Source organism: Lepisosteus platostomus, chromosome 4 (genome assembly GCF_059453375.1).
Source record: "Lepisosteus platostomus isolate fLepPlt1 chromosome 4, fLepPlt1.hap1, whole genome shotgun sequence".
NCBI classification, from domain to species: domain Eukaryota; kingdom Metazoa; phylum Chordata; class Actinopteri; order Semionotiformes; family Lepisosteidae; genus Lepisosteus; species Lepisosteus platostomus.
The window spans coordinates 18,971,587-18,996,010 of NC_142614.1; the positions used below are offsets into that span (position 1 = coordinate 18,971,587).

At 37.3% G+C, this 24,424-nt stretch overlaps 2 protein-coding genes and 4 non-coding genes across 6 annotated transcripts; all 6 read left to right on the plus strand.

Annotated features, from left to right (window-relative positions):
- The first annotated feature begins 1,896 nt into the window (after nt 1–1,896).
- On the plus strand, nt 1,897–9,303 carry rpl17 (ribosomal protein L17). Its single transcript, XM_088628851.1, has 7 exons — nt 1,897–1,982; nt 2,501–2,553; nt 2,663–2,703; nt 4,484–4,618; nt 5,930–6,028; nt 7,060–7,251; nt 9,222–9,303. The coding sequence occupies exons 2-7, from the start codon at nt 2,514–2,516 to the stop codon at nt 9,267–9,269; spliced, it is 555 nt and encodes a 184-aa protein (XP_088484977.1). The 5' UTR covers nt 1,897–1,982; nt 2,501–2,513; the 3' UTR covers nt 9,270–9,303.
- On the plus strand, nt 4,310–4,380 carry LOC148672884 (small nucleolar RNA SNORD58). The gene has a single exon (XR_015936237.1). It is a non-coding gene; the product is annotated as a small nucleolar RNA SNORD58 (small nucleolar RNA).
- Nucleotides 5,724–5,793, plus strand: LOC148672885 (small nucleolar RNA SNORD58). The gene has a single exon (XR_015936235.1). It is a non-coding gene; the product is annotated as a small nucleolar RNA SNORD58 (small nucleolar RNA).
- On the plus strand, nt 6,723–6,789 carry LOC148672886 (small nucleolar RNA SNORD58). Its single transcript, XR_015936236.1, has one exon. It is a non-coding gene; the product is annotated as a small nucleolar RNA SNORD58 (small nucleolar RNA).
- LOC148672887 (small nucleolar RNA SNORD58) lies at nt 8,768–8,833 on the plus strand. The gene has a single exon (XR_015936234.1). It is a non-coding gene; the product is annotated as a small nucleolar RNA SNORD58 (small nucleolar RNA).
- Nucleotides 9,304–12,879: 3,576 nt separating the features above from the next.
- nkx6-1 (NK6 homeobox 1) lies at nt 12,880–16,954 on the plus strand. Its single transcript, XM_088628852.1, has 3 exons — nt 12,880–14,061; nt 14,656–14,828; nt 15,757–16,954. Exons 1-3 carry the CDS (start codon nt 13,500–13,502, stop codon nt 16,000–16,002), a joined length of 981 nt encoding a protein of 326 aa, XP_088484978.1. The 5' UTR covers nt 12,880–13,499; the 3' UTR covers nt 16,003–16,954.
- Nucleotides 16,955–24,424: the final 7,470 nt, after the last annotated feature.

Genomic DNA, 24,424 nt, shown 5'->3' on the forward strand with positions numbered 1-24,424 from the left:
TGCCAGGCACAGTAGGTGATACTACAGAATTACTTACAGAATGGAGATATGTGAAACAGCTGTTGAAAACAGTAACATATCAACTCAGATTGTTATAGTCTTCTATCAGCCATAAAAAGCCACAGCTAATCTTACTTCTGAAGCATTGCAGAAATTACTGTATAATTGCAAAACCTTGGATCTAAAAAGTACAACCGTTGTAGCTACACAAACATGGTTTCTGCAAGATAATTGAGAACATGCAGTCTAGTTCCCTCAGCAAAGTCATTAATTTAGGACTACAAGCATGAAAGACCTGATACCCAAACAAAGCAAAATAATAGGGGACCAGAAATAACACTAAGTCTGCCTGGATGACCAGGAAACATTATTGGACCCCTAGAGGTTTTTTTTTCCTTACTAAGGTGTTTTTGGTTCCTCTCCTCCGTTGTCTTCTGGTCTTTTCTGTTCTGTATTTATAAAATGTATGGTCACTTGCATTGTTAAGCGCCTTGGGGCAACCTTGTTGTGAAAGGTGCTATATAGAAATAAATTGAATTGAATTGAATTATCGGTCTGTTTAATCCACCTGCACAGGGTCTGAGGAAGCTGGTAATTATGACTAATCAAGTAAATACTCAATTTGGAACAAACCTCCAGGACTAGGATTTGTCAATCATAGCCCAGAACTAGAAGAGACACTATACTGTAAATAAGCGCTGTCCTTCGGATGAGACGTAAAACCGAGGTCCTGACTCTCTGTGGTCATTAAAAATCCCAGGGTGTTTCTCGAAAAGAGTAGGAAACCCCGTCCTGGCCAAATTTCCCATGCCTCCTAATAATCCCCCTCTATGAATTGTCTACATTACTTTGTTCTCCCCCCCCCCCTTCGACGGCAGGCGGAGCGACGCGCCGGTTGGAGTATTGAACCCTGCTGGACCCGGTTGGACCCTGCTGATGCGGGATTAACGCTAGGAAAGAGAGAGAGCCCAGAACTAGGAGAAGAAATTGAGGACTAGTTACAACTTGCCGATTTTGATATTGCAATTTCTTATTGTTTCAAGGAACAAGACTCACATTTTCTGCAAGCAGATGATGTCTGATTGGATTGAAAAATAGTGTTGGCACATCTAGGTCATACAGCACAAGAAAATAGTCTATCTCACAATGTAGATGCCATAGTGGCTTGGTAATGTAAAAGCACTACTGTGGATTTGCATTTATGGACAAATTGTTGGAACAAACCTGAAATTAAATATAATTCTTCCAGAGACATAAGGGTGAGATATTTTTAATGTCCCGTACCCTTGAATGCAGAAAATCATAATAATACTCTTTGGTGTGTCCAAAAAACTGGCATATTCCAAAGATTGAATGTTTGAATGAGAACAGGATATCCCACTGAATATTTATATCCAACAGTTTGTATTTACGAAGGTTGTCCAACCAGAACTTATGAGTAACGAGGGAATGAAGAGGAACATTTCTAAACCAAACTTCTTAATTTTTAAAATGCAAAGAATTACGAGAACAGAAACTTTCAGGCAATTAGGAATGATAGAACAGTAACTACTTTTAACAATGATAAAAGATGAAACAGGAATAAAGAATAACTCTTACAACCAGGCCCAATATCGTAAAATATATGTCTGATAAAACAAGAATATAAAAGATAAAAGTAATTATTTAGATTAAAATATATTTACAGGTTTGAATTGAAATGCTGTTAGATTTCATAGTCATTAAAACATTGTCTTTTTTCCGTTTGAAAATAATCGATAGTGGAGTTTTGTTCGCTTAAGAACCATGGTCACTTCTTGTGTGGATCTGATAATTATATCCTGACACGAAATAATAGCATTTGTTGCAGTACACCACTGTCTAAGAAAGCAGTGATAGCTTCATGATTCTCGTTTCGGCATTTCATCTCGCGATATCACACGAGTCCATTTGTGCTTCCGGGGCACGTTGTCTTTCCTCTTCCCTGTCGCGGACTGACAAGAGTAGGTCATGATAGAGAATATGGGCGCTGCGAAGATAGCTAAAATCTGTCTTAAATCTTAGGCATCGTGCTTCTGAAACTAAAATATAACAATGCTGTGTGTTATACAGTAGTAGAGGATGTTTTTACTGTTGATATGTGGATTATTAAGAGATGTTTACATTAAACTCCCAGTCTTAGCACCAGAACGATACAATGGCTGACTGCCGCCTACATTTTGCGCTGACCAGTTCAGCCTTATTGTACGGAAATAAGCAAAACACTGATTTGATGTTCAGTACATGTGAGGAGAAATATTAATCATTTGAAAAACTTGACGAATGGTCTAAAGAACGCTGATTTCTTAATCTGATAAACGGTGATCTTCATTCATAATCCTCTATATAGAGTGCAAGGCCTGCATCGGTCTCTGTAACGTGGAACATGTTTCTCCTCCGGCTGTTGTTCATGGAGTAATTTTGCTTGCTTTGAATACGTTTATAATTTATCCATTTTCCTGTTTGTTTGTTTTTTTTACAGCGAAGTTGTCAGAATGGTCCGCTATTCTCTTGATCCCGAGAACCCAACTAAATGTAAGTTTTAACGTTGGAACTGTCCGCGCCATCACCTTGCCCTGTGATCTTGTTTTAATTCAGTTGGTCTTCATGCTTTGTCGTCTTACCGGTGTTTCTTTCCCAACAGCATGCAAAGCCAGGGGATCCAATCTGCGGGTCCACTTCAAGGTAACGATTTATTCTTGTGTGAAAGACCCTTGGTTCTTATTTTAAGGCAAGTGAGCGGTTCTGTTTTATACTATAAATAGATACCAAAAGGGGAGCTCTTATTTTTCGAAAAGCAGATGTTTTCGAATGTAATGTTATTTCGTACAGTTTGCCTAACGTATGAAAAAACAGCGTGGAAGGCGTTTTAAGAATAAATGTTGCAGTTGTTGATCCAGGGTGATTGTCTGAAATCAACCCACGTGTATTTGGTTTCTGAGACCAGCGAAGATATTTGCATACAATAAAAGAACAGGTTTAGTTTTCTATGTTAGGCTGCCACTGTTACACTACTAAATGAAAATATTAGGCGTGTCTGTGAAATATAGATAAAACACTGCATTGGTTTGTATATTAACTGTTAAAGACTACTATATCACCTGTAGGAAAATAACTTACGGAGTTGTTGATGTTAGTATACGTCTTATTTACCAATGCATGAGAGAGCTGCCTGTTTAGTGTATTTTACGTCATTACTAAACGAGTCTGTGTTATATTTCAACTTAGATTAATTACTAAAACATTAACAACCAAACAATAAAAGCCCTCAGCACATGGTTTTGAAAGGAACGGGGTCACAAGCCAAGAAAGTGATTTACATGCAATGATCAATCCACATGCTCTGTGGCTGTAAATATGGTTATCGGTAAGGCCATTTGGGCATGGTTAAGCAGAGAAAATAACCCTACCTGAGATAGGCAATATTGTGGTATTGGCTTCAAAACGGTGTTTAGATACATGTTACTCAAATGTAGGAGCCACTCTGTTTTCTCTCAGTGTCTTGGTCTGTGTAGTTATGACCTGGATTATCTACCTGTGGCTGTCTCAGTGACCTGGTACTTCCTGTTCCCTGGTCCAGCACTCTGAAAAGCAGTAGTGTAGATCTCTTGCCTTTCTGGAGGGGGCCTGTGGTGGTTATGAAACTGCATACATGCACTTAGACCACTTTAGGTGACCCTGGTGGTATTCTGTCCAGCTGATTTAGGTTTTAAGTGATTTTTTTTTTTTTACTGCTGCAGGGCATTCTTGTTCCCTGCTACACATTAATTAGTGAAAAATACAACACTTCTGCCTAGTCCTGAAAATCAGCCCAGCTTTAGAGTTTTGAATCATTTTATATCGGAAAATTAAACTTAAAAGTTTCATCACATCTTAATGTCTGAAATTGACTCTGGGATATTTGAACACTTGCTTTTAATATTCTTTTACCTAAAGCAAATCATGTTGAAGGAAAATTGATGAGCTTCTAAAACTAAGGAAATGCACAATTTAGTACTTTCACCATATGAACATATGTGATCATTATTTTATCTTATTTTGACAAACTATATATGGCTTAGTAGTTCAGGTGGGTAGCTGCGTCAGTATTCTTAGGCTGCAAAGGAACAAATAAAGGTTTATTCCATGCTGAAAAGAGAAGAAAGGAAACGCAACGTTTCAGCTGTGAAGCCTTTTTCGGGTGTATATTTGTCTTGTCCTAATATGAAAAAAAATTATGGCAAAATATAATAGTCTAAGTATTTAGATGTAGTAAAATGGTAGTATCGAAAATAAAGGCTGGTGTTGAATTTTGCTGTGATGATCAAACTTAGGAGACCTTTGGAATTCAATATGACAAAACCAAATTATAATCTGAGCAATTTTTAACCACCATGCTTGATGCAGATGTGCCCCTCAGGGAAACGGCTCAGTCAGATCTCATGTAATGCAGCTCTGCCTTCTTGTGTAACGTGCTCTGTCCTAGAACACCCGTGAGACTGCTCAGGCCATCAAAGGCATGCACATCCGCAAGGCTACCAAGTACCTGAAGGATGTCGTTGTGAAGCGCCAGTGCGTCCCCTTCCGTCGGTACAACGGGGGAGTTGGCCGGTGTGCCCAGGTGAGTTTCTGGATGGGAGTGAGAGGGTCACTGTGAATGGAATGCGTTTGCTTTCCCACGGTAATCACTTTTCAGCCCTTTAACATGGCGAGCTCTGCGGCAGCTTACAGGCCAGTGAACCACTTGTAGGTATGATGCAGCTCTCAGTTGCAGCACCCCCAGGTCAGCTAGAGTAATGTGAAACTTTGAAATACCAGATCTTGCTCTATTTGACGCTGTCTGTTATGTGTTAATAGCTACCTCAAATCGGAAACGCAATTATAATGCTTCATACACTCACTATGCAAGATGTTAGTATTATAGTTCCCTTTTATGGCAATTGCCAGACCAACCATTTCCACTCTTCAGTAGTTCTGAATAAAGTCTCCTTGATTGCTCATGGGAAAACTTGTGCAGAAACATGGGTTTTGTGATCATTAATGTGCTCTGGCCATGGTTTGGTTTGTATGCTGCTTATCATGAGAACTGCGATTGAATGGCACACTGAATAGTGTAAGATTTGGTATTTAAATTGTTTCCCATTGGCTTGGCATAACTTGGGCAATTATTGCAGGTGGCCTATGATATTTCTATGGGAACTCAGTTATAACCCCCACTTGGTGTACTCGAGCCTGTTCTATGCCAGATTACTAGTATAAACACACTTAGTATGATGAATGAAAATAGAGAAACCCTTCCCAGCTCCATTTCAGTATTCCTTTTTAACCATTTTCCAAAATGTCCTTTTTGCAGCAAACTTAACTTTTTGTCTTCCCCTTTAAGGTTACTCTCCCCTCAGACCTCCCACTACGTCCCCATATGCCCTTTCTTTTTCACTTGTTACAGCATTTGAGCCCACTCCCAGCCCCGCATTTTGGGATCGGCCCATAAGATAAACTTCCCTTGCCAAAGGAATGAAAGGAAGAGACTTGATTAGGTAGCATGCTGTAAAAGGTATTGCCTTATCCATCCCTCACGTAGTTCTCCCTCTTCATGTACTCTGGTACGTCTTTAATAGTTTAGTGTGTTAGGCACAACTGGGGTCTTGTGCTGCCCATTGTATATACAAAATGTCTTGTTTTTGGATATGCTTTTTGCATGCGTGTTACACAGTTGCAAGCAACGGTTGCAGTGATGACCATCTTAGGACACCTTTGGATTTAAGCATGAAAACAACCTTTTTATCTCTGAGCAACCGTTCCATTGTGTAACTTGGGCACATATTGGTATCTTGCTTTTGTCAAACTAAAAAGCTCAGTTTCACATTTATCCTTTTTTTACTGAGCAAAGGAAAATGATATTGGTGTATTAATTAACATTTTTCTGAATTAGGCTAAGCAGTGGGACTGGACACAGGGCCGTTGGCCAAAGAAGAGTGCTGAGTTCCTTCTCCACATGCTTAAGAATGCCGAGAGTAATGCTGAGCTCAAGGTAATTAGTCTCTCAAGGTTTAGACTTCAAATGCTTAAAAGTGGTTTAGGTGGCAGTGGTCTGATGTGAACAACCTGAATAGACACCATTGGGAGATTGCAGTTTATATATGACAGATATATTACATCTGAAAGATTTCTAGATGGTAGTGATTACAAATGGATTTACCATCGCTGTCTTAAAAACAAACTAGTTATAAGCCCTTGGTCAGTGTTGCAGGAATGCATCCTCCAATGTTGTGTTAGTGGCTATGTGTTATAGTGTTGTAAAGTTACTCATAAACTAAGGCAAAATGTTTAAATCTTAGAACAATGATGTGTTTGCACAGTTCTACTTAGGAAGTTGCTGAAGTATGGCAGGTTTTCCTGTTGAGATTCAGCTGAACATGTGCACTGTCTTTTTTATGATCCAATGCAGAATGTAGTACAGTGTGCATGGGTCATACCTCAATTCTTTTACTGTATGTGATTGTGTCATGGCAGGTTTTATACAATCGGTATAAATCAGTTTTGTGTACAGAACTTGAATGAAAGCTATAGCCATCGCGTGTAGCCAAATACTGTTATTTCCTGCAATAGGTTATTAAGTTGTCTATTCTGTTGTAAAAATGTTTAGTTTTTCATTTGTGTTTAGAATCAGCTTGTATTCATTATAAAATGTGACATTCATTTTAAGATTCTAGAAAAAGCCATAATTGCGATGATGACTTCTTAGGACACCTTTGGAAATACCATGAAAAAAAATTCTAAACCCTGAGCAATTATGGTAAATATTGTGATGATAGTGTAAGTTACACAACTTGTTGCAGCCATTGGGTTTGCAGTTTTTTCTTGAAGCTAATTTATTTCTGTTATAAATGCTGCATGTGAACACTTAACAGCAGTGTAAAGTGCAGCTGAAAGGGCCCGAGTAAAAGCAGTTTTGCTCAAGGTGGTGTCTTGCTTTAATGCGCCTGCCTCCGAGTAGAAACTCAGCCTTGACATTCTATGAAATTCTGCTCGGAGCTGAAACAGTTTGCTCCCTGGGTGTAGGGCCTCGACGTGGATTCTCTGGTGATCGAGCACATCCAAGTCAACAAAGCTCCCAAGATGCGCAGGCGTACCTACCGTGCTCACGGCCGCATCAACCCCTACATGAGCTCCCCTTGCCACATTGAGATGATCCTCACAGAGAAGGAGCAGATCGTACCCAAACCAGAAGAGGAGGTTGCTCAGAAGAAGAAGGTAACATTTGGCAATTAAAAGTCCTTTGGATCTGCTATGTTCAGGTTGCAGACCTGTGTCAGGTTTAGTCATACAATATTAAGCCTATTAAGTAATTTCTTTGGGAGGTACAGAGAAAGGGTGTTAAATAGGCTGAGAATTGATTTAATTCAGCTTGCCATCTCTTGACGAGAGAGAAATGGTGAGCCATCATTGGCTTGGGAAGTAAGCAAAAAAGACTAATTACATACTGAGCATCAAAATCGCTGTAGGCATGCACATTTTTAGGTCAATTATACAGATTTCACATATTTTGATTGTTTTTTGTTACATAACCACCAAATCGCCTCATTTCACTTCAGTTCACCTTGGGTTTCACCCATGAAAACCTCTACTGCCTGCAAAGATCCACAACCTAAATGTACAGTCCTACGTTGAATAAAATCCTGGCACCTCACTTGCTGTTTCCTGTGGGCTGTCCTGGATTTTGCAACATTCCAGCAGGATGATGAGTCCTTGTGCTGCTTACGTTTTAGCAGCTTTTTGTGAGATGAGAATGGGGTGTATGCTGTGGTGCCCTAGTTGCTCGACTTGAGTCCCTTCAAACCTTTATAAGATGAGCTAGGGGTGATTTCTTTAAACTGTAGTTGCCACACAAAGTAGACAGCTTAATGGTTATTTTACAGGACTTATTAGTGTTGAGCGTGTTATAGAAAGTGATGTCATCCCCTTTAGAAAACCAGACTGCTTAAAATATTCCTGAGGTAGTGTTGCAGTTAGTCACTTTGTAGCCCTGAGCCCACAAGTAACTAATCAGATCCCAGCAATCAGACAGCACAGCTGCTTCTGTCTTACTTTTACTCCTTCCTGGACTAATGCAGCCTGGTGCAGAGTACATCCATTATACAGCTTGAATTGTTTCCAGTGGTAGCCATATGCCATTAGCCAGCGACTTTCACAGTGGATTCCCTATGGAGCAGCACTATTGATCTCAAATGGTAATCAGCATAACTAATTTACTTGTGTAATTTCTGTTCACTAAAATGTAAGTTTGTCTGCTACAACACATCATTTTCCTGGTAGCTGAATTTGTTGTAGTTAAAAGGTTTCTTTGATGCTCTGTATGTAAGTTTTTTTTTTCCTCATACTTTAAATTGGAATAAATGTTTAGAGATTTTGCACTCCCTTCTTGATCGTAATCAGAAGGAGACCAGGATAGAGACTGCAGGATATTGTGAGCAAAAGGAAAGGGAGGGCAGGTCAGGCTCTTAAAGTGTTAATGGACATTTTACATGGGGCAGTGTTCTAAGCGGTTGGCTATTGAACTTCTCAAAATCTAATTTTTTTTACTTATTTGAAGTAGTAAATACAAAGCATATCTGTTAGGGTCTAACAGAAGGATGCTAGACCAGTTAAGCTTGTAGTGATTGCTTATAGTATTGCTGTAGTTTTAAAAGTGTCAGTGACAGTTGGAAAACTGTTATTGACAGTTTCATTAAAGGCTTTTTTGGTGTTTTACAAAATTGTTAGCTGATGGTTGCAATGATGACTTCTTAGGACACCTTTGGAGAAACCATGAAAAAAAAAGTTTATTCTGAGCAACCAAGATCTACATGTGCAGAGTCTGGGCAGGTACCTTCTCTCCAGTTACACTGTTATCTTCTGCAAACCTTTCTAAGAAATCATAAGCAAGTGTGAAGTACAAAACCTTTGCTGTTTGGCTTGCTGCAGTACAGGTTTCTTTCCTCCAAGCTAGATTCCCAGTCCTGGTCACGGAAGGGGTGGTGTGCCAGTTTCCTGGGTCTCTTCAAAGCACTAATACCTGAAGTGCTGAGATGAGCTTTTAAATTGGTCCAGTTAAGATGACAATAAGATGGTTTAGACTGAGCTCAAATGAAACCTGACAGTGGTCCTCCCAGACTCGATTAATTGCAGAAAGTGCAATGTTGAACTATACCCTGAGCTGATGTTGACTATTTTTGTTCTTTCAGGTTTCCCAGAAGAAGCTGAAAAAGCAGAAGCTCATGGCTCGAGAGTAAATGTATTTTTAATAAAGACAAAATCCAGCACAAATCTGTGGGCTGTCATTTACATTATTTACACCTATTGAGATTGATTAAAATGTTTGGGGTGGTTCATAACATGGAGGGGAGGCTCAAGGCCATGTGTGAAACCAGTTATAATTCCAGTCGGTGGAAGGAAGATCTGATTTTTCCGTTGCACACTCGGCATTGCATGAATTCTAGATCCACATTCTGTAAATAGTTGCAGAACTTATGCAATTTCAAGCATTTAACACCTGATGATACTGTCTGTTAAGACATGTTCTTGTGGGACTTCTTGGGTTTTTCAGACAGTTGTAGTTTTTAACAGCTCTGTGTTATAAAACTGGTGCTTTGGGATGCTGTGGTCAAAGGAAAGAATAAAGGTTTTTCTTCAGTGCTGACCTCAGCATTTTTAATCTGCTCCTTCATGTGAGTGGTGCACTACAAGTCTGCAGATTACCTCTGGTATGAATAGGGTGACGCAGTGGGACTGTGAAATGACATGCCAAGTGACTTAACTGTTGGTGTCTAAAGCAGCATTCATTCAGTGTCGGATGTCATTGATGCGTCACTTTTCTACAGGATTTTGCCAAACAACATTCCAAAGCAAAATATTTCTTCTACTTGTACATATTAAGTGAAATGTTTTACATGGTAAAGAGAGACCAGAAATGTTCTGGTCCTGGCGGGCCAGTGTATCTGCAGGATCTCTCCTGTCTGGCTCATCAGGTATTAAATGATGCCATAGTTGTCTTAGTCTGAATAATGTTCTCAGAGGTCTGCCTGCATTTGCTTTGGAAAATATGTGTAACAGTAGAATGATCCAAGATGCCCTTGACTTCATGTGATGAAGTTTTACGAGTTTAACATCCATTTTCTTGGAAGATTTTAACACCTGCATCATCACCCCAAAAGTGTCATGCAATGGTCGGTTGGCTTAATTTTTTAAAGCTAATTGAATGGGTAGGTGCCATTTTGCTTATAAACCTCCAGAACACATTCAAAGTCCTGAATTCATGAAACATTTCAACAAGACAGTACTAGACTAAGACTAAACAAGCTTGTGTAATGGCTTACTGTGCATGTTGAGTGTCTTGGCTGTTTAGCATTTTAAAATATTGTATAAGATTCTACAAATATATCCTGACTACATCCTATGATGTCTCTTGACTAGATTAAAAACTGGTCAACACCTTTGTCTTCTCTAAACATGTATTAGTGCAATCCCTCATTGCTGGGGTATCTAAATCCACATTGAACAAACTGCACTGGCCAGAATCCTGACCAGGTCTAGTGCAAGTCATCACATTACTCTTTTCCTGGAGTCCTGACACTGGCTTCCTATCAGGTTGTGTCACTTTCTAAATCTTAAAGCTGACTTATAAGTCTCTAAATGACTTGGTAATTCAGTACCTGTCTGATTCTTTATCTTCCTGACTGGTCTCCTGTTTGTCCCCCTTCTCTCATCTACATGCACTGGAATTCGGTTCCCATGGAAATCGGAGTCACCTTCCTGAGCGCTTTCAAATCCAGACTTAAGACCTTCTTTAGGAAGTCTTTTACTTGATGTCTGCCCCTTAACATCTCCCTTATCCAAAACCATTGTTTTTTTTATTGTACTATTTTATCTTATCTTTTGTTCTTACTATAAATGCTTTGAGAATCTAATTTTAAAGTCGCTATATAAAATAAAGTATATTATTACCATTATAATGCAATGCAATTGTTGATCAGATTCTTACCCTCAGGTAAAGTGGGAATTTAAATAACTGTCCTAAATCTTTAACGTGAGACCCAACCTGTTTTTATTTTGTGTAAATCGGCCACTTTTTTTGAGGAACGATTTCTAGTTTGCCTGCAGCTCTTGGACGTTTATACCGTGTTACTCCACAAGATGTCGCTCCTGTACAGGTTACAGTGTTGCGGTGAGAGGCGTTGTGTACTGTTCTTGAGACACCTAGGTCAAGTTTAGGAACGTGACCATGTGTATTCCTACGGCTATTGCTATTATTACTTTAAATGGAACTCTAGGATGGTTCGGTCTTCATTGTTTTTCTTTTTTACAGAATGCTGAATGAGCGTTGTTAAATTAATAATGTTAAATGTATGCTGATACGGTTTTACATCCACTGCTGACCAGAATTCATTTATACAGATTTTTTATTCTATAACTTATTCAGTTGATGATTTTTTGCACATCCAAAACATAACTTAAGCAGTTTGCTCATTTAAGGGTATTTTTAAGTCAAAACAGTTTCCATCATTCTACAACTGATAAGTTGATAAGAATATAATAATAATAATTTAAATTATTAAAATATATTTTTTTATTTTTCGTGAAATTAGTTATTTTATTGTGCGAATCTGAGAAACTATTAACGAGTTTAGTTGATTAATGAAGCTTGAATGTAGTAAAAACAGACTTGAAACGATTGTTTTGAGTTGGGGGCGAGGGAATAATATTAATTTTAAAATTAGCCTTTCTCAACGACATCTTTGTGTGTCGACAAGCTCCTAGGGAAATACGTTTTCGCGTATTAAATATAATCAGGTTAGACCATAACCCAAAACTGTCATCTTAAATTAAAAATATGGGATGTACACTGTGTTCTGCTGAATAAAATATCTGAATCAAGTACAAAGCCTAATTCGGATATAGTCTTGTTCAACGTATTTTAACCTGTCATCGACAACTAGTACTATTGAAAGGAAATGATGAGAAAAACGTAGATCCAAATATTATACCGTAATAAACCAGTAATGAATTGCAAAACAACAATATAAATCAAGATCTAAAATTTATATAGTCCTTCAAAGATTTTGGAGATTTCTTGTAATAATTTACATACATAAAAAAACGTAAAGAACAAATAATAATTATTAAACTATTATTAATATACGGAAAATGATGTCATCCGCACTTGAACATCGCCGCGAAAACGTATTCTCTAAATATTATTACCATTAAAGAATGGCAATTTAAAGAATCAGTTTGCTGTTATAAACCTAACTATGGTTTGTTTTCATTAAGCTTTTGCCGTCGTCCACAATTGATATCAAAAGCTAGAAAGTGACATATCTTTTAGCTTTCTGATTGAACAGTTTGTAAAATCTGGAATTAGCGAATCCTGTTTTAAAAAGGACACGCATGGTAAAATTTCCGCCACGTAAAAGCTTTATGAATACGGGCCTGTGACTCACACCAGTTCATCATCTATGGCGTTGCTTTTTGTGCTTGTTCAGCGGACAGCAAGTTCATTTGACCTAATCTTTGACAACTATTTGGAACCAAATTCATAGAAAGTCTGGAAACTGTTCAGGGCGATGTATTTAACCAAAGCAGGGGAAGAGGGAATGGGCTGCTAAATTAAATACTATCAAAAGAATCGTCTTTTTTCGTCTCTGACAAATGAAGGCAGATGTTCTTTTATTTGTCAAAATAGATCCCAGATTGACTAGATTGATTTTGTCCCCCTTTTTTTACGTGTTTAACCAGCCAGTCCAATTGCAACTCTTTTAATATGCAAACGAGCGCCCTGAAATGAGCCAATAAGAGCGGCTCCTAAAATCATTTGGTCCTTAAGGATTACACGCAAGCAACGTCACTGGAGATGTCACCCAATAGGAATAGAAACTCCCCCCTCGACTTTCTGAGTGACATTCCCAAAGTTTTGACTTTTGCGGCAAAAGCAAGTAGAAAGTGATGAAAATGTTTTATTACAGTCAGGACCTCCGTGTGCAGTGGCCAAAAAAGGATTTTCTTTTATTTATAGAGGTTTAAGCGTTTTAAAACACCTGCCTTTACCTTTGAAGTAAGGAAGCAAGGAGCGTTGGATATGTCTTCAAGTCGAAAGCCGTGTGCGCAAGTATTACCCGATTAAAGAAAGGAGATCGGACTCCGTCACTTGTAGGGATGCCTAAAAAAGTCGTGGTTACAACAAATACTGGACTTCTGGGACGTGAAAAAAACACGGGAGGAATTTGTTTTTTAATTTAGACTTAAACGTGTTTTAAACTACATGAGAAGGTTTGGATTTTTTTTGCTCCAAGTTGAAACAGTACTTAACATTCAGATTATGCTCTCTGTATATTGCCTGATATATATTTATTCGTGAAGGACCATTTAACTTGAATATATATATATAATTATTGCTGTTGAATAAGTACAGGAATAGGTAATTTTTTAATTTAATTTCGACCTGAGTTTTAAATATTTTTTCGGTTATGTTAGCCGTGGGGCAGATGGATGGCACCCGTCAGAGCGCTTTCCTCTTGAGTACCCCTCCTTTAGCAGCTCTGCATAGCATGACCGAAATGAAGACCCCACTTTACCCAGCTTATCCGCTGACATCCAACGGACCTGCCTCATCGCCCTCCCCGTCTGCCACCTCCCCGAACCCGGGAGGCATCCCCGTGTCTTCCCCGGGGATCAAATCTTCAGCTGCACTCTCTTCTCTCGGATCACCCCAGCAGTATTCGGTCGCCACCCCCCACGGAATAAACGACATCCTCAGCCGTCCCTCGATCGTCTGTAGCGGAGCTGCAGGGGCTGCGGCTGCGGCGGCCGCGACATCCTCCGCCGGGATTCTCACAGGACTGCCCCGGTTCAGCAGCCTGAGCCCCCCACCGCCTCCTGGACTATACTTCAGCCCCAGTGCCGCGGCCGCAGTGGCGGTGGCTCGCTATCCCAAACCCTTAACAGATCTCCCGGGCAGAACCCCTATATTTTGGCCGGGGGTCATGCAGAGCGCACCTTGGAGGGATGCCAGATTTGCTTGCTCACCTCGTAAGTTGAACATGTTCTACCCATTTTAGATTGCAATTTACAAATTGTTAATTCTAGGTTAAATAATAGATACCGCTGTATAATTACTAAAGCTAGTATCAATAATGATGATTATTGTTAAGCAGTTTATTTTCTCACGTTATTACATTACTGTTAGGACAACAGCGATAAAGTCAGTCCTGCTTCATGCTTAAGTGAATTTACATCATTCAGAGGATTGAACATGTACTACATTTAAACAGTAGCCTATTGCTACAATATTAATAAGTGTGTAATAAAATAGCAATTGCTGTTGCTTTCGCTGCGGCAATATTTATATTTAGATGTGTTAACTGCTATGCAAGCTGTCACTTACTGTGTACTGTCAAACTACAGGGGTATGTTTAAATCGATCTTTTCACTGACGAAAATCGAGTTAGGCATTTATATCATCATTCTTCAAAGAATCTTAAATAGTTTGTAATGCAGTAGTCAAATTCTCTTACTAAAACATAGCAACGGAAACGAACTAAAAGGGCCCTTTTAATATCTTGATATATTTCCTTAACAAAGTAGGACTGTTGAATAACTCAAGTCGTATTTTTTCCTTTTCAGATCAGAGTTCTGTACTGCTTGACAAAGACGGAAAGAGAAAGCACACAAGACCCACGTTTTCCGGCCAGCAAATTTTTGCACTAGAAAAGACTTTCGAACAAACGAAATATTTAGCTGGGCCTGAGAGAGCGAGGCTGGCCTATTCATTGGGGATGACAGAAAGTCAAGTGAAGGTGAGATTATCTTGTCAAACATTAGATAAGAGAATGAAGATCACACATTACTGAGATTAAAAACACAATCCGCTTTGGTACCCCACACACATATATCCGTCTTTCAGGTCACTCGGCCTTTTTCCTGTGGAATAGCTTTTATTAAAGTTTACGCACGTTTTCAGAAATACTGTCGTTTATTGTTCAATCTAAATGCTTTAGGTTTAGTTGATAGGAAATTAGAAACTGAGTTCATTCGATCAAAAGAAATTCGTTTAAAAGTAAACGATACGACGATGCTACTTCTAAAACTCATATTTTAAGGATCAGCGTGTGGCTGATTTCCGTTTAAAAAAAGCTGCAGTTTTCGAGCACAACCAGCACTGAGCACTTTTCGAATTACCCGACGCACTGTTTTTAAACGCTTGTGAATGACAGTTTTGTTAAAGGTGTTATTAATAATGTTCTGGCACGTCTTGACCAAATTTTGTAGTACGAATTGAAACAAGATGCAATGTGTCGTTAATATTCAGTCAGTATTATGATTTTAACTCCACTCTTGTCGCAAATCGGATTGAAGGCTCTACGTTTGTAAAACAAACATGTAAATAAAAATGATTATCTCTATAGCACTTGTCGTGGTAATGTCAGACTAAAAAGGTCGTTTCCTACATTACGCAACACGTGTTGAAAGGTTATAAAAGCTTAGTATGTTGATTAAAAAAAGGAATACCATGTTTTTATAACACTAGGAGAATTTTAACTAAGACTATTTAATGTAGTCATATGTACACTGCAGTATTTACACCATACGTACTTAACATTCCCGGAGACCACAATATCAAATTATAACAGCACTTCTTTTTTTTGCCCCAAAGCTACCATTCTTGCTATTCCATAGCTCACGTAAAATGCATAAAGGAAATGTGCTTATTTACATATTCTTCAGGTTTGGTTCCAAAACAGGAGGACGAAGTGGAGGAAAAGACACGCGGCAGAGATGGCCACGGCGAAGAAGAAGCAGGACTCGGAAACAGAGAGACTGAAGGGAGCCTCGGAAAACGAGGACGATGATGACGAATATAACAAGCCCTTAGATCCCAACTCAGACGACGAAAAAATAACTCAGTTACTTAAAAAACACAAACCTAACCCTTCTCTGCACATCCACACGTCCGAAAACGAGAGTTCGTAGAACGAAAAAAGTAGAATATAATTTTTAAGACAAGGAAACCTAGCACTAAACTGTTGTTCTGAGCAGCGGCCTATTTTCTTCAAATCAAGATGAGTACAGTATTTTTATTGTGTTTGACGAACAGGAGGAAGAAGGACTTTAATACATTGGGAAGAAGCTTTACACGATTTAGTTCAATCTCAGAAGCGGTCGCCCGGGATGGCGATCCAAGCGTTGTGATTATCGCACTGCAGATAACTGTGGCTGGACTGAGGGACCTGCGGGGATACTTGTAAATAACAGCGTGAGTTGTACTAAATAGAAATGATATTACTGTGAATATTTATGTGTAAAATATTTTGTATAGAACACCACAACGACAAAATTATTCTCATTTAACCGCTTTCTTTCATGATCGTTAAAATTTGGTTTCTGGTGGTTTTGTGAATTGCGATGACAACAGGTTTTTATTGTTTCCTGAACAACTTTTCACCGTAAGAAACGGCAGTTTAAATAGTCTGAATTTCATTAGCCTTTCTTTCTCGGCTGTGGCTTCAACACTTTTATGACTCCTTCGCTTCCAGTATATTGTTCTCTCCACGAATAGTATTAAAATAATTTATTAAGAATTTTAAGAATAAGAAATGCCCCACGGGTCTTAAAAAAAGGTTAAAGCCCCATTTAAAACGAAGAAATAAAGGTAAACCAGTTGAATTACAAAAAAGAAGTTCCGATTTAACATGCAAATAAAGAAAATAGCTGTGTTTAAATTAAAATACATTTGTAATATAATGAGTAGAAAGTGTTTTGTCTCCCCAGTGTTTACGCTAATTAAAATGTTTGGATTTTAGGATTTTCACACTTAATTTATATAATGCTTACGTTTGTAACTGTCCGAATCTCGCAGAAAATGTGTATTGCAGGTTCATATGTATTGCACTTTTATTAAAAAAACAATAAAACGAAAATGAAAGTTTTTTTTCTTCTGCATGTTGTTAAGAAGACTTTTTCACAACCAAGCAAATGATTTAAAGAAGAAAATGTTGCAGAAATGTTTCTTTCTCGAAGAAAGCGCCACACCCCATCTTCCCTGATGACATAAAGATAAGCAACTTCCGATAGAATTCACTAAGAACCTTTGATTTCTTCTTTTCATAATTCACAAGTGAAGCTTTGATACTAGCGAAATGGAAAATTGGAAAACACACAGAAGTTCTATAAACCTTCCTTTTTATCGCACTGATACAGTATCAAGCTACGACGAGTTGTTTTTAGATCGGGGATGGTGGAGGTGGGGGGGGATCTGGAAATGAAGTTCTTACGGTTTTTATAATATTTATTTCACTAAACCATTGAAGGAGAACTTCTCAAGCCTTAGAAGCAAACTTCATCTTACCTGTTTAATGACAAGACTAGTACCGTCTATCTGCTTCAGGTTTTGCTATCGTGCCCCTTCTGAATATCTTCTGAATCTGGGGTTTATTTGACTGATTTTAAAATATAATCTTGAAGGAAAAGAATTCTGAGGACCATGAGTCTCCGATAGCTTTTCTTAAAAAAATCTGAGTCACTGTAGACTTTTATATGGAAACGTAGTATACATTATACAAAATAGATAGAGTTTAGGTGTAAACTCTTCTATTGCTTTAGTAAATTTGCAACATCAGTGATAATAGTAGTGTTATGTATTCTGTCATTTAATTTTTAAATGATTTTCAAAATTTCTTGGTGTTTATTATCTTCAAATCATTAGCTTCCCATACACTTGTCGTAGAACGTTAACGTCAAATATCCAATATATTATAAATAATATATATATGTGTCATCTTTGATAAATACATTGAAAGATCTTAAGTTAAAGTTACAACCTGAGTGGCAAAATTGTTCTGGCTGCAAATAAAATATTTTTTGAATAGCTCATAATAAATTTAGATTGCAAAGGGCATAAAATTACTTCTATCAGTGACTATATGTCTAGAGACTTCCGAGATTAGATCAGCATGTTCTTTCAAAATTGAAAACCACTCAGCCAGCCCACCGAACTAGTAAATATTTAATTAATCAGATGTGAATTTAAAAGATGTAACACTTTCACCGGATGCACAGCAGAGTCGTAGTGTTAGAAATTGTTCATCAGTTTTCTGAAGGTGCACTGTGCACCCTGCTGGTAGAGGAATAATAAATTGTTTCCGTTAATCAAAAACCGCGTTTACATTGCGTCTCTGAATTAGTCTTTAGAAACAATATTACTAAATAACATTATGCAATACAGTTTAAGACAGGCCGACGTTGTTTCATTCATTAAAAATAAATTAATTCAATCTTTGCGTTACGCTCTGAGGCTTGTAATTCGTTGCGATTTTAATTAATTGTAAGTGACTTTCTCAATTCAACGGCTTAATTGGTTTTGCTTTTTAATAACATTTTATTTTGGAACATTTCAAATTTGATACTGATTTAGTATACTCGCCGACATATGCTGTCCTAAACAATTGTAGTTTTGTCACGATTATCAGACAATTGTTAGAACTATGGCAGATAGTGCATTAGAAACACGCAAGTTTTCTTTAAAAAATTACCCGTCGTATATGCAAAAAAAAAAGCACATGAACTTATTTGATTAGCTCTCAGTTACACAGTCTGTCATTAATGAATGTAAACATTCCACGAGTTTCACATCTTGATGATGATTGTTGATTTCTGCGGAAATGTCAAATATTGTATTGTTATCCTTTATCAAGTGTGTTGCAAATAGATTATTCCGTTTTGTTGTTCATGTGGTAGAATGCGCTATACAATCAATGGCATGCAAAATATATTTCTAATGAATATTCATTATATGGAGCAGAACCTTACAAAATAAATTATCAAACGAAATATATGCAGCCCATACTGTTGTTCGTGAAACTTTTCTTATTGTTCTTTTATTTTGTGAGGCTTATTGGATAGAACACCATTCTGTTTATCTTGTTGAAGAGTCATATTCGCAAACCACTAGAATGACAGACTTTAACTTGTAAATAATAGTTACAATGGCCTTTTCCTACAACTCGTAAACTACAACTCCTAGTCCATATTTAAAAGCCTTATATCCATTGCACATACAAGAGCGTGCAATCCCACTAACGAGACAGTACAACGAATACAGTATCCCCTGTATCACTAACTGCTTTTATAAGAATTACATCAGTAGGCTATGCACCGCGGAGTTATCGGGCTTTTCTTTTACAATTCTTACTAAAGCTTATAGCGCACTTGTGCAGACTCCGCGGGAGACATTTTAATAAGAGCCGGATTAATAAATGTATTGGATGCACCACAATCATTAGTAACTCATGCAGACAGTACTTTCTGAAGGATGGCGGGGCCTCCTTACCATGAGTCATTACAAAGGTTTAAATCGCGCCTCTCACGGAGGTTTAAGGAAGGCGAGCGGAGCACCAGTAGAGGATGCTGTTTGTTATTGAGGTTGGAGATACTGGGCAGGGCTGCTTGCTTTCAGTCCAAGTAAGCTGACAGCACTGTATTGATTAAGTAGAAAATCCCGTATTGTTCAGTTCCTTGTCTAGTAAGTGTGTTCATTACACGCTAATTTAGGTCAACAGACGCAAAGGTAGACGAGTGAAGGAGCTTCTGGTTTCACAAGAGCAACGCAAATATCCTTTTCTGTATTGAGAAATATAGGCTATATATATATTTGTATTCGTCTTTAGTTATCGAAAATTCCCACCGTTACATACTGTATGTTGTGTCAAATTACAAAGATTATTTTAAAACAGAGATCTCTTATAAGCTTCCCGAGCAGTTGTTTAATGAACTAAAAAAATCGTTTGTGATGGACTTTTATGGAATTCCGTGAATGACGTAGACACGTCCTTTTATTTTCTTATAAGTCACCTATTATAGTCTTTTAGGGTGAAACATTCCTGAATTTCTCCTCTTGATTATATTTTATGCCTCTCGAAACTCTTTTGCTTAATACCTTAAATGAATTATAAAATTGTTCAAATATTTGTAATATATAAATGATACATTAAAAGTAAATATTTATGGGTGTTTTTTATACAGTACACATATCCAACATAGATCTAAATAAGCCTATTAGTGTCCATCACATCTGGTCTTTATGGATTGTAAAAATGTATGGATTATAAATAAGATCTACGAAAAACAAAGTGATGAGAGTTTATAAAAATATTGTTTATATTATTTTATTTAATATAAGCTTGTTTTGTTTGCAGTTCGTTTTACTTTTTAGACGTTTGCGGCACCTTGCGCGCTTACTGTATTAAACATTTGTGTTCAATCTTAAAACATACATTTTTTAACGTTAATCCATATTCAATGATTTGACATCCTTAAAAATTGATTATCACACGTGGTTTAATAATACACAAAGAAAGAATATATCACATACAACATAAATACATATTTTTGTAAATCGGTATATGCATGTTCTGTTGTAGTGCAGTATGAACCTTTAAGTTTATTTTCGTCACTTTTTGTTGTACGATTTGTTCACAACATACTGTACACATACAGTCTGCAGAATTGCGTAACTGACTATAACATTCAAATGCTTTTATCCTCTATCAGCGTTCGGCGAGGTAAGTGCAATTCCATTAAAACGATCAATTCAGCAAACTTGACATTTGTCCCCTTAAATTAGGACATGTATAGGAATTAATTAGATTGCTTATCCGTTGTTACACAAAATAGTATTTAGAAGTCGTATCATTGCCTATAACAATAAAAGTGTTGTCCTTTTAACGAAATAATTAAAATACGCATGTCTGCTGTCCAGTAGCAAATACTCAAGGTTTAAGAAAAATAAAATCGATAAAAATGAATGAGACATTTACTAGCTTCATTACGATAGTACTGTAATAGGAATTATTTGAGCGGTTATAATCCTCTCAAATAATTACCAGTACAGTATTATTATCCTCATATTTATAAGGGATTAGGAAATGAGAAATAGTCTGAAGAAAATAATAAATCATTCCCTGAATAATCTTACTGTGACAGCAACTTAAAATGTTGAGTTAACAGAAATGATCTAAATTGTTTAATTACTGTGTCGTTGTTTCCACACCTGTACATCATACACTAGAACACTAGACTGTCCTCAGGAAAGACAGTTGACGGTGAAGGGTTAGTTTTGTAATAAGACAACAAAACTGAATTCACTGTTCTAAATTGCTTAAAACAGAAAGAAAATCAAATCGCTTTTACGCTGATGCCTTAGCTTCGCTAGAAGTGAACTTTACTGTTGTGGGACGAGCTTGTCTGGAGAATGAAAAAAATAAATACACCCCTGGAGATAAAGTAACAGTTAACTGGTGAAGAAAAAGGCCAATACTCGTGAAACTGTAGGCCTGTGCCCAAAATGTACGGTTTCTTTTAGGCTGATGTACAAATTCTGGTGAGAAGGGTAAGTGAAAGCTAAAAGATCAGAAAATATATACCGTTACAAATTCCTTAAAGAAAGGTTAAGTCAATGCTGTATTGATCAACATTTGTGCTGTTCGTCCCAATAATAAATAATGTGCTTTAAGTCCCAAAAATTGAAATCGCTTTAACGTACTTGATATACTGTATCACATATAGGTAATCGTAGTATAGGTAATCGTAGACCCCAGATTTGAAAGAATATGTATGTAACAGTAAGCAATCATATACAGCAAAGCATCGAAACGCTTCGAAAGGTGCTAAGCACCGCCTGCAGCTCGTTTACACATTGTGAGATGCAGCACTGTAAGTTAGGCTCCAGCCTTTATCTGACACAACATCCGCGGAGGAAAAGTCCTAGGAAGTCGGTCTACTGGATCCCCTTTCCAGCGAAATTAATGCTCTGTGATAAAGAAAATGATCAGATTCCTATCTCTTTGCTTTTGGTGGGCTATTGGGACACTAGCCTCCCTTTTCGAACCAGGGACAACTAGACAGATGTTCCGCCTCCAATGTGCGGGATTTCTTATAATTTACTTCTTCCGACTACTAAAGCTTCTTGGTCTTGACAAAAGAGCAAATAGTTCTAAGTGTAATACTTGTATAATTATTCATAATGCATTTCATGTGAATTGTATTGGATGCATCATTAAGCAGTAGGCAAAGCCGTTCCTTTGTCAAATGCCTTTTAAAGATCACATAGATCTGTCACCACTAAGGATACTCTGAAAACACGTGGAACACCGACTGTTCGTAATTGTGACTGTCCGGGAACAAATCTTCGATCACCCACTGGCCCACATGATATTTCCTTTACAAAGACAACTCAAACTTGTGCATTTGGCGCAAACGATCCGAGGTTAACACATAGGAAGAACAAGACTACTGTATAAAAAGAAAGGTCTGCTATCATTACATTTTTACCTCAGAGTCTTTAAACACTTCGTTTAAATAGAGAATTTACATTCATGAACGAGATAGCCGAGTGGGCTTTTCTTGCCGTTAACAATTTATAAGAAAACTGAATAAGTATTCCTATGCATATGTTGCAATAGAAGCCCACCACAATTTCATTTTCATTATTTATTTCGTTTACATGTGCATTCAATTTTAAAGAAGCGCATTTTAAAATTACTCTCATACAGTACATCAGTAATATTGACCTGTGCCAAACAGAAAATTTCAAATAATTCCTAACTGAAGACCAAGTTATTAATTAATATAAAGTTATAAATACGTTTTTTAAAAGTATCCAATTATTCAAAACCACTCTTGGAAAACATGAACAAAGCCAGAGCCTCCACAGATCTGGAGACTGACATACGTAGAATTTTAGTCCAGGAGAAAACAGAAAAGATGACTAGCCACTCCATTATTATTAAATTGAGTGCGGCTGTAGCCACACTCAATGTAACCGTTTCAGATGGGAGTGATATGAGACGATGTCATGTTAGACTGCAAGAAGTGATAGCTCCTCAATATAACTGGCATCAAGCTGCCTGTGGGGTCAATCCGGTCTTCCACTTGTGATTCTAGCAACCTCGGGTTTCAATTTGTTTTTAATGCCTTCTCTGTAATACCATTTTACACCAACATCACATAACTGCTTTAGTCTGTCTGCCAGGCAAATTGATTTTGGATTACAAATTAAACACCAGTACCCAGTTAATGCACCTATTGTGAAAAAAAGCATCAGAAAAAGCTATGCTTACCTTGAAATTAGTGTAATTTCAATTTAAGTTTAGAAGAAGTGCAGTTAATCCAGCGGTGGACAACAGTTTACATTAATAATTTAATCACTAATGGACTGTAAGAACACTGCAAGAGGTTAAAAGATATTGACAGTCATTTTATAGCTGTCATTATTTCGGTCATTAATGAATACAGACAATCAAGTATACAACTTAATTCCAATACTCAATATGATTTTTTAAAATTACATTTTAAAAATACAATCACACGCACATATATAATTCTTCTTTAGAAACAATGGTGACTAAATCAAACTTTAATCATGATCAGAGAATGTATTGATCGGATGCGGCTAGAATTAATTAAATTCATTCCTGAGTGATAAATCATTTTAATAAGCACATAAATAAACATTTTAAAAGGGCAGAATAATCAAATAAAAATATAAGCTTTTTTGTGTGAAAGTTTTGAATGATTTCAGTACTGCATATTCAGGTCTGGTATTATTTTAGTTACACCCAATTAATTTGCAGTTTGACTAAATTATCTAATTTCACAGTCAATGAGCAGACAACCATTAAATATCAGTATTTCTCAGGCTTCTGAATGACATGGCACAGCAAGCAATGGTCATCGCTTTTTTCTCACTCCTCACAGGGTAACTACACTTACCCATAATACTCTGCCTGTAACGTCTAGCTTGTGCCCGAGAAATCTCACCTTTAGAGACTGGGAGGCTAGCTAGGTACCCCACACTTATCTCCCCCCAAAATCTTAAAACTTGTTATCATTACCAATTGGCAGCATTACTGCAGCATTGTGCTCACATTGAACTGAATTTAGAAACAGAGAAACTTCTTGAATATTAGGAGATTATCCAGACAGGACATTATCCTGAGCTCTAATTTGTATTGTAAAATACATGTTTTTTTGGCACACAGAAATAAAAAATGATGAAGTATAACTGATATTTCTGCAAATAAAAAGAAGTGTTTCTAACATCAATACTGTTAGCCGCAGCTCACTTTAACGTGACAAGTTTCTATGTTCTTTATAGTATAAGGGCAGAAAATAATAGTTTTGTCAGAGTTCAAGATTACAGAACTGTTTCCTGAGATTTAAAGAACTTCTCTGTTTTTTTTTGAAACCATACTACCACCATATAGACATGCTGTTGTGGAAGACCTTTGTTTCTTGTGAATATAACTAATGAAACGTTTCACTTTACAGACCCCTCCCAAATAATCTGTTAAATTCGCTCATATACAGACCTGTCAAAAACTGAGCACAGTGTTTAGAA

Coding starts and splice junctions, on each gene's coding strand:
- rpl17 (XM_088628851.1), top strand. CDS start 2,514: ATGGTCCGCTATTCTCTTGATCCCGAGAACCCAACTAAAT. Junction 2,704..4,483: donor ATCTGCGGGTCCACTTCAAG/GTAACGATTTAT, acceptor GCTCTGTCCTAG/AACACCCGTGAGACTGCTCA. Junction 6,029..7,059: donor AGAGTAATGCTGAGCTCAAG/GTAATTAGTCTC, acceptor CCCTGGGTGTAG/GGCCTCGACGTGGATTCTCT.
- nkx6-1 (XM_088628852.1), top strand. CDS start 13,500: ATGTTAGCCGTGGGGCAGATGGATGGCACCCGTCAGAGCGCTTTCCTC. Junction 14,062..14,655: donor CAGATTTGCTTGCTCACCTC/GTAAGTTGAACA, acceptor TTTCCTTTTCAG/ATCAGAGTTCTGTACTGCTT. Junction 14,829..15,756: donor TGACAGAAAGTCAAGTGAAG/GTGAGATTATCT, acceptor CATATTCTTCAG/GTTTGGTTCCAAAACAGGAG.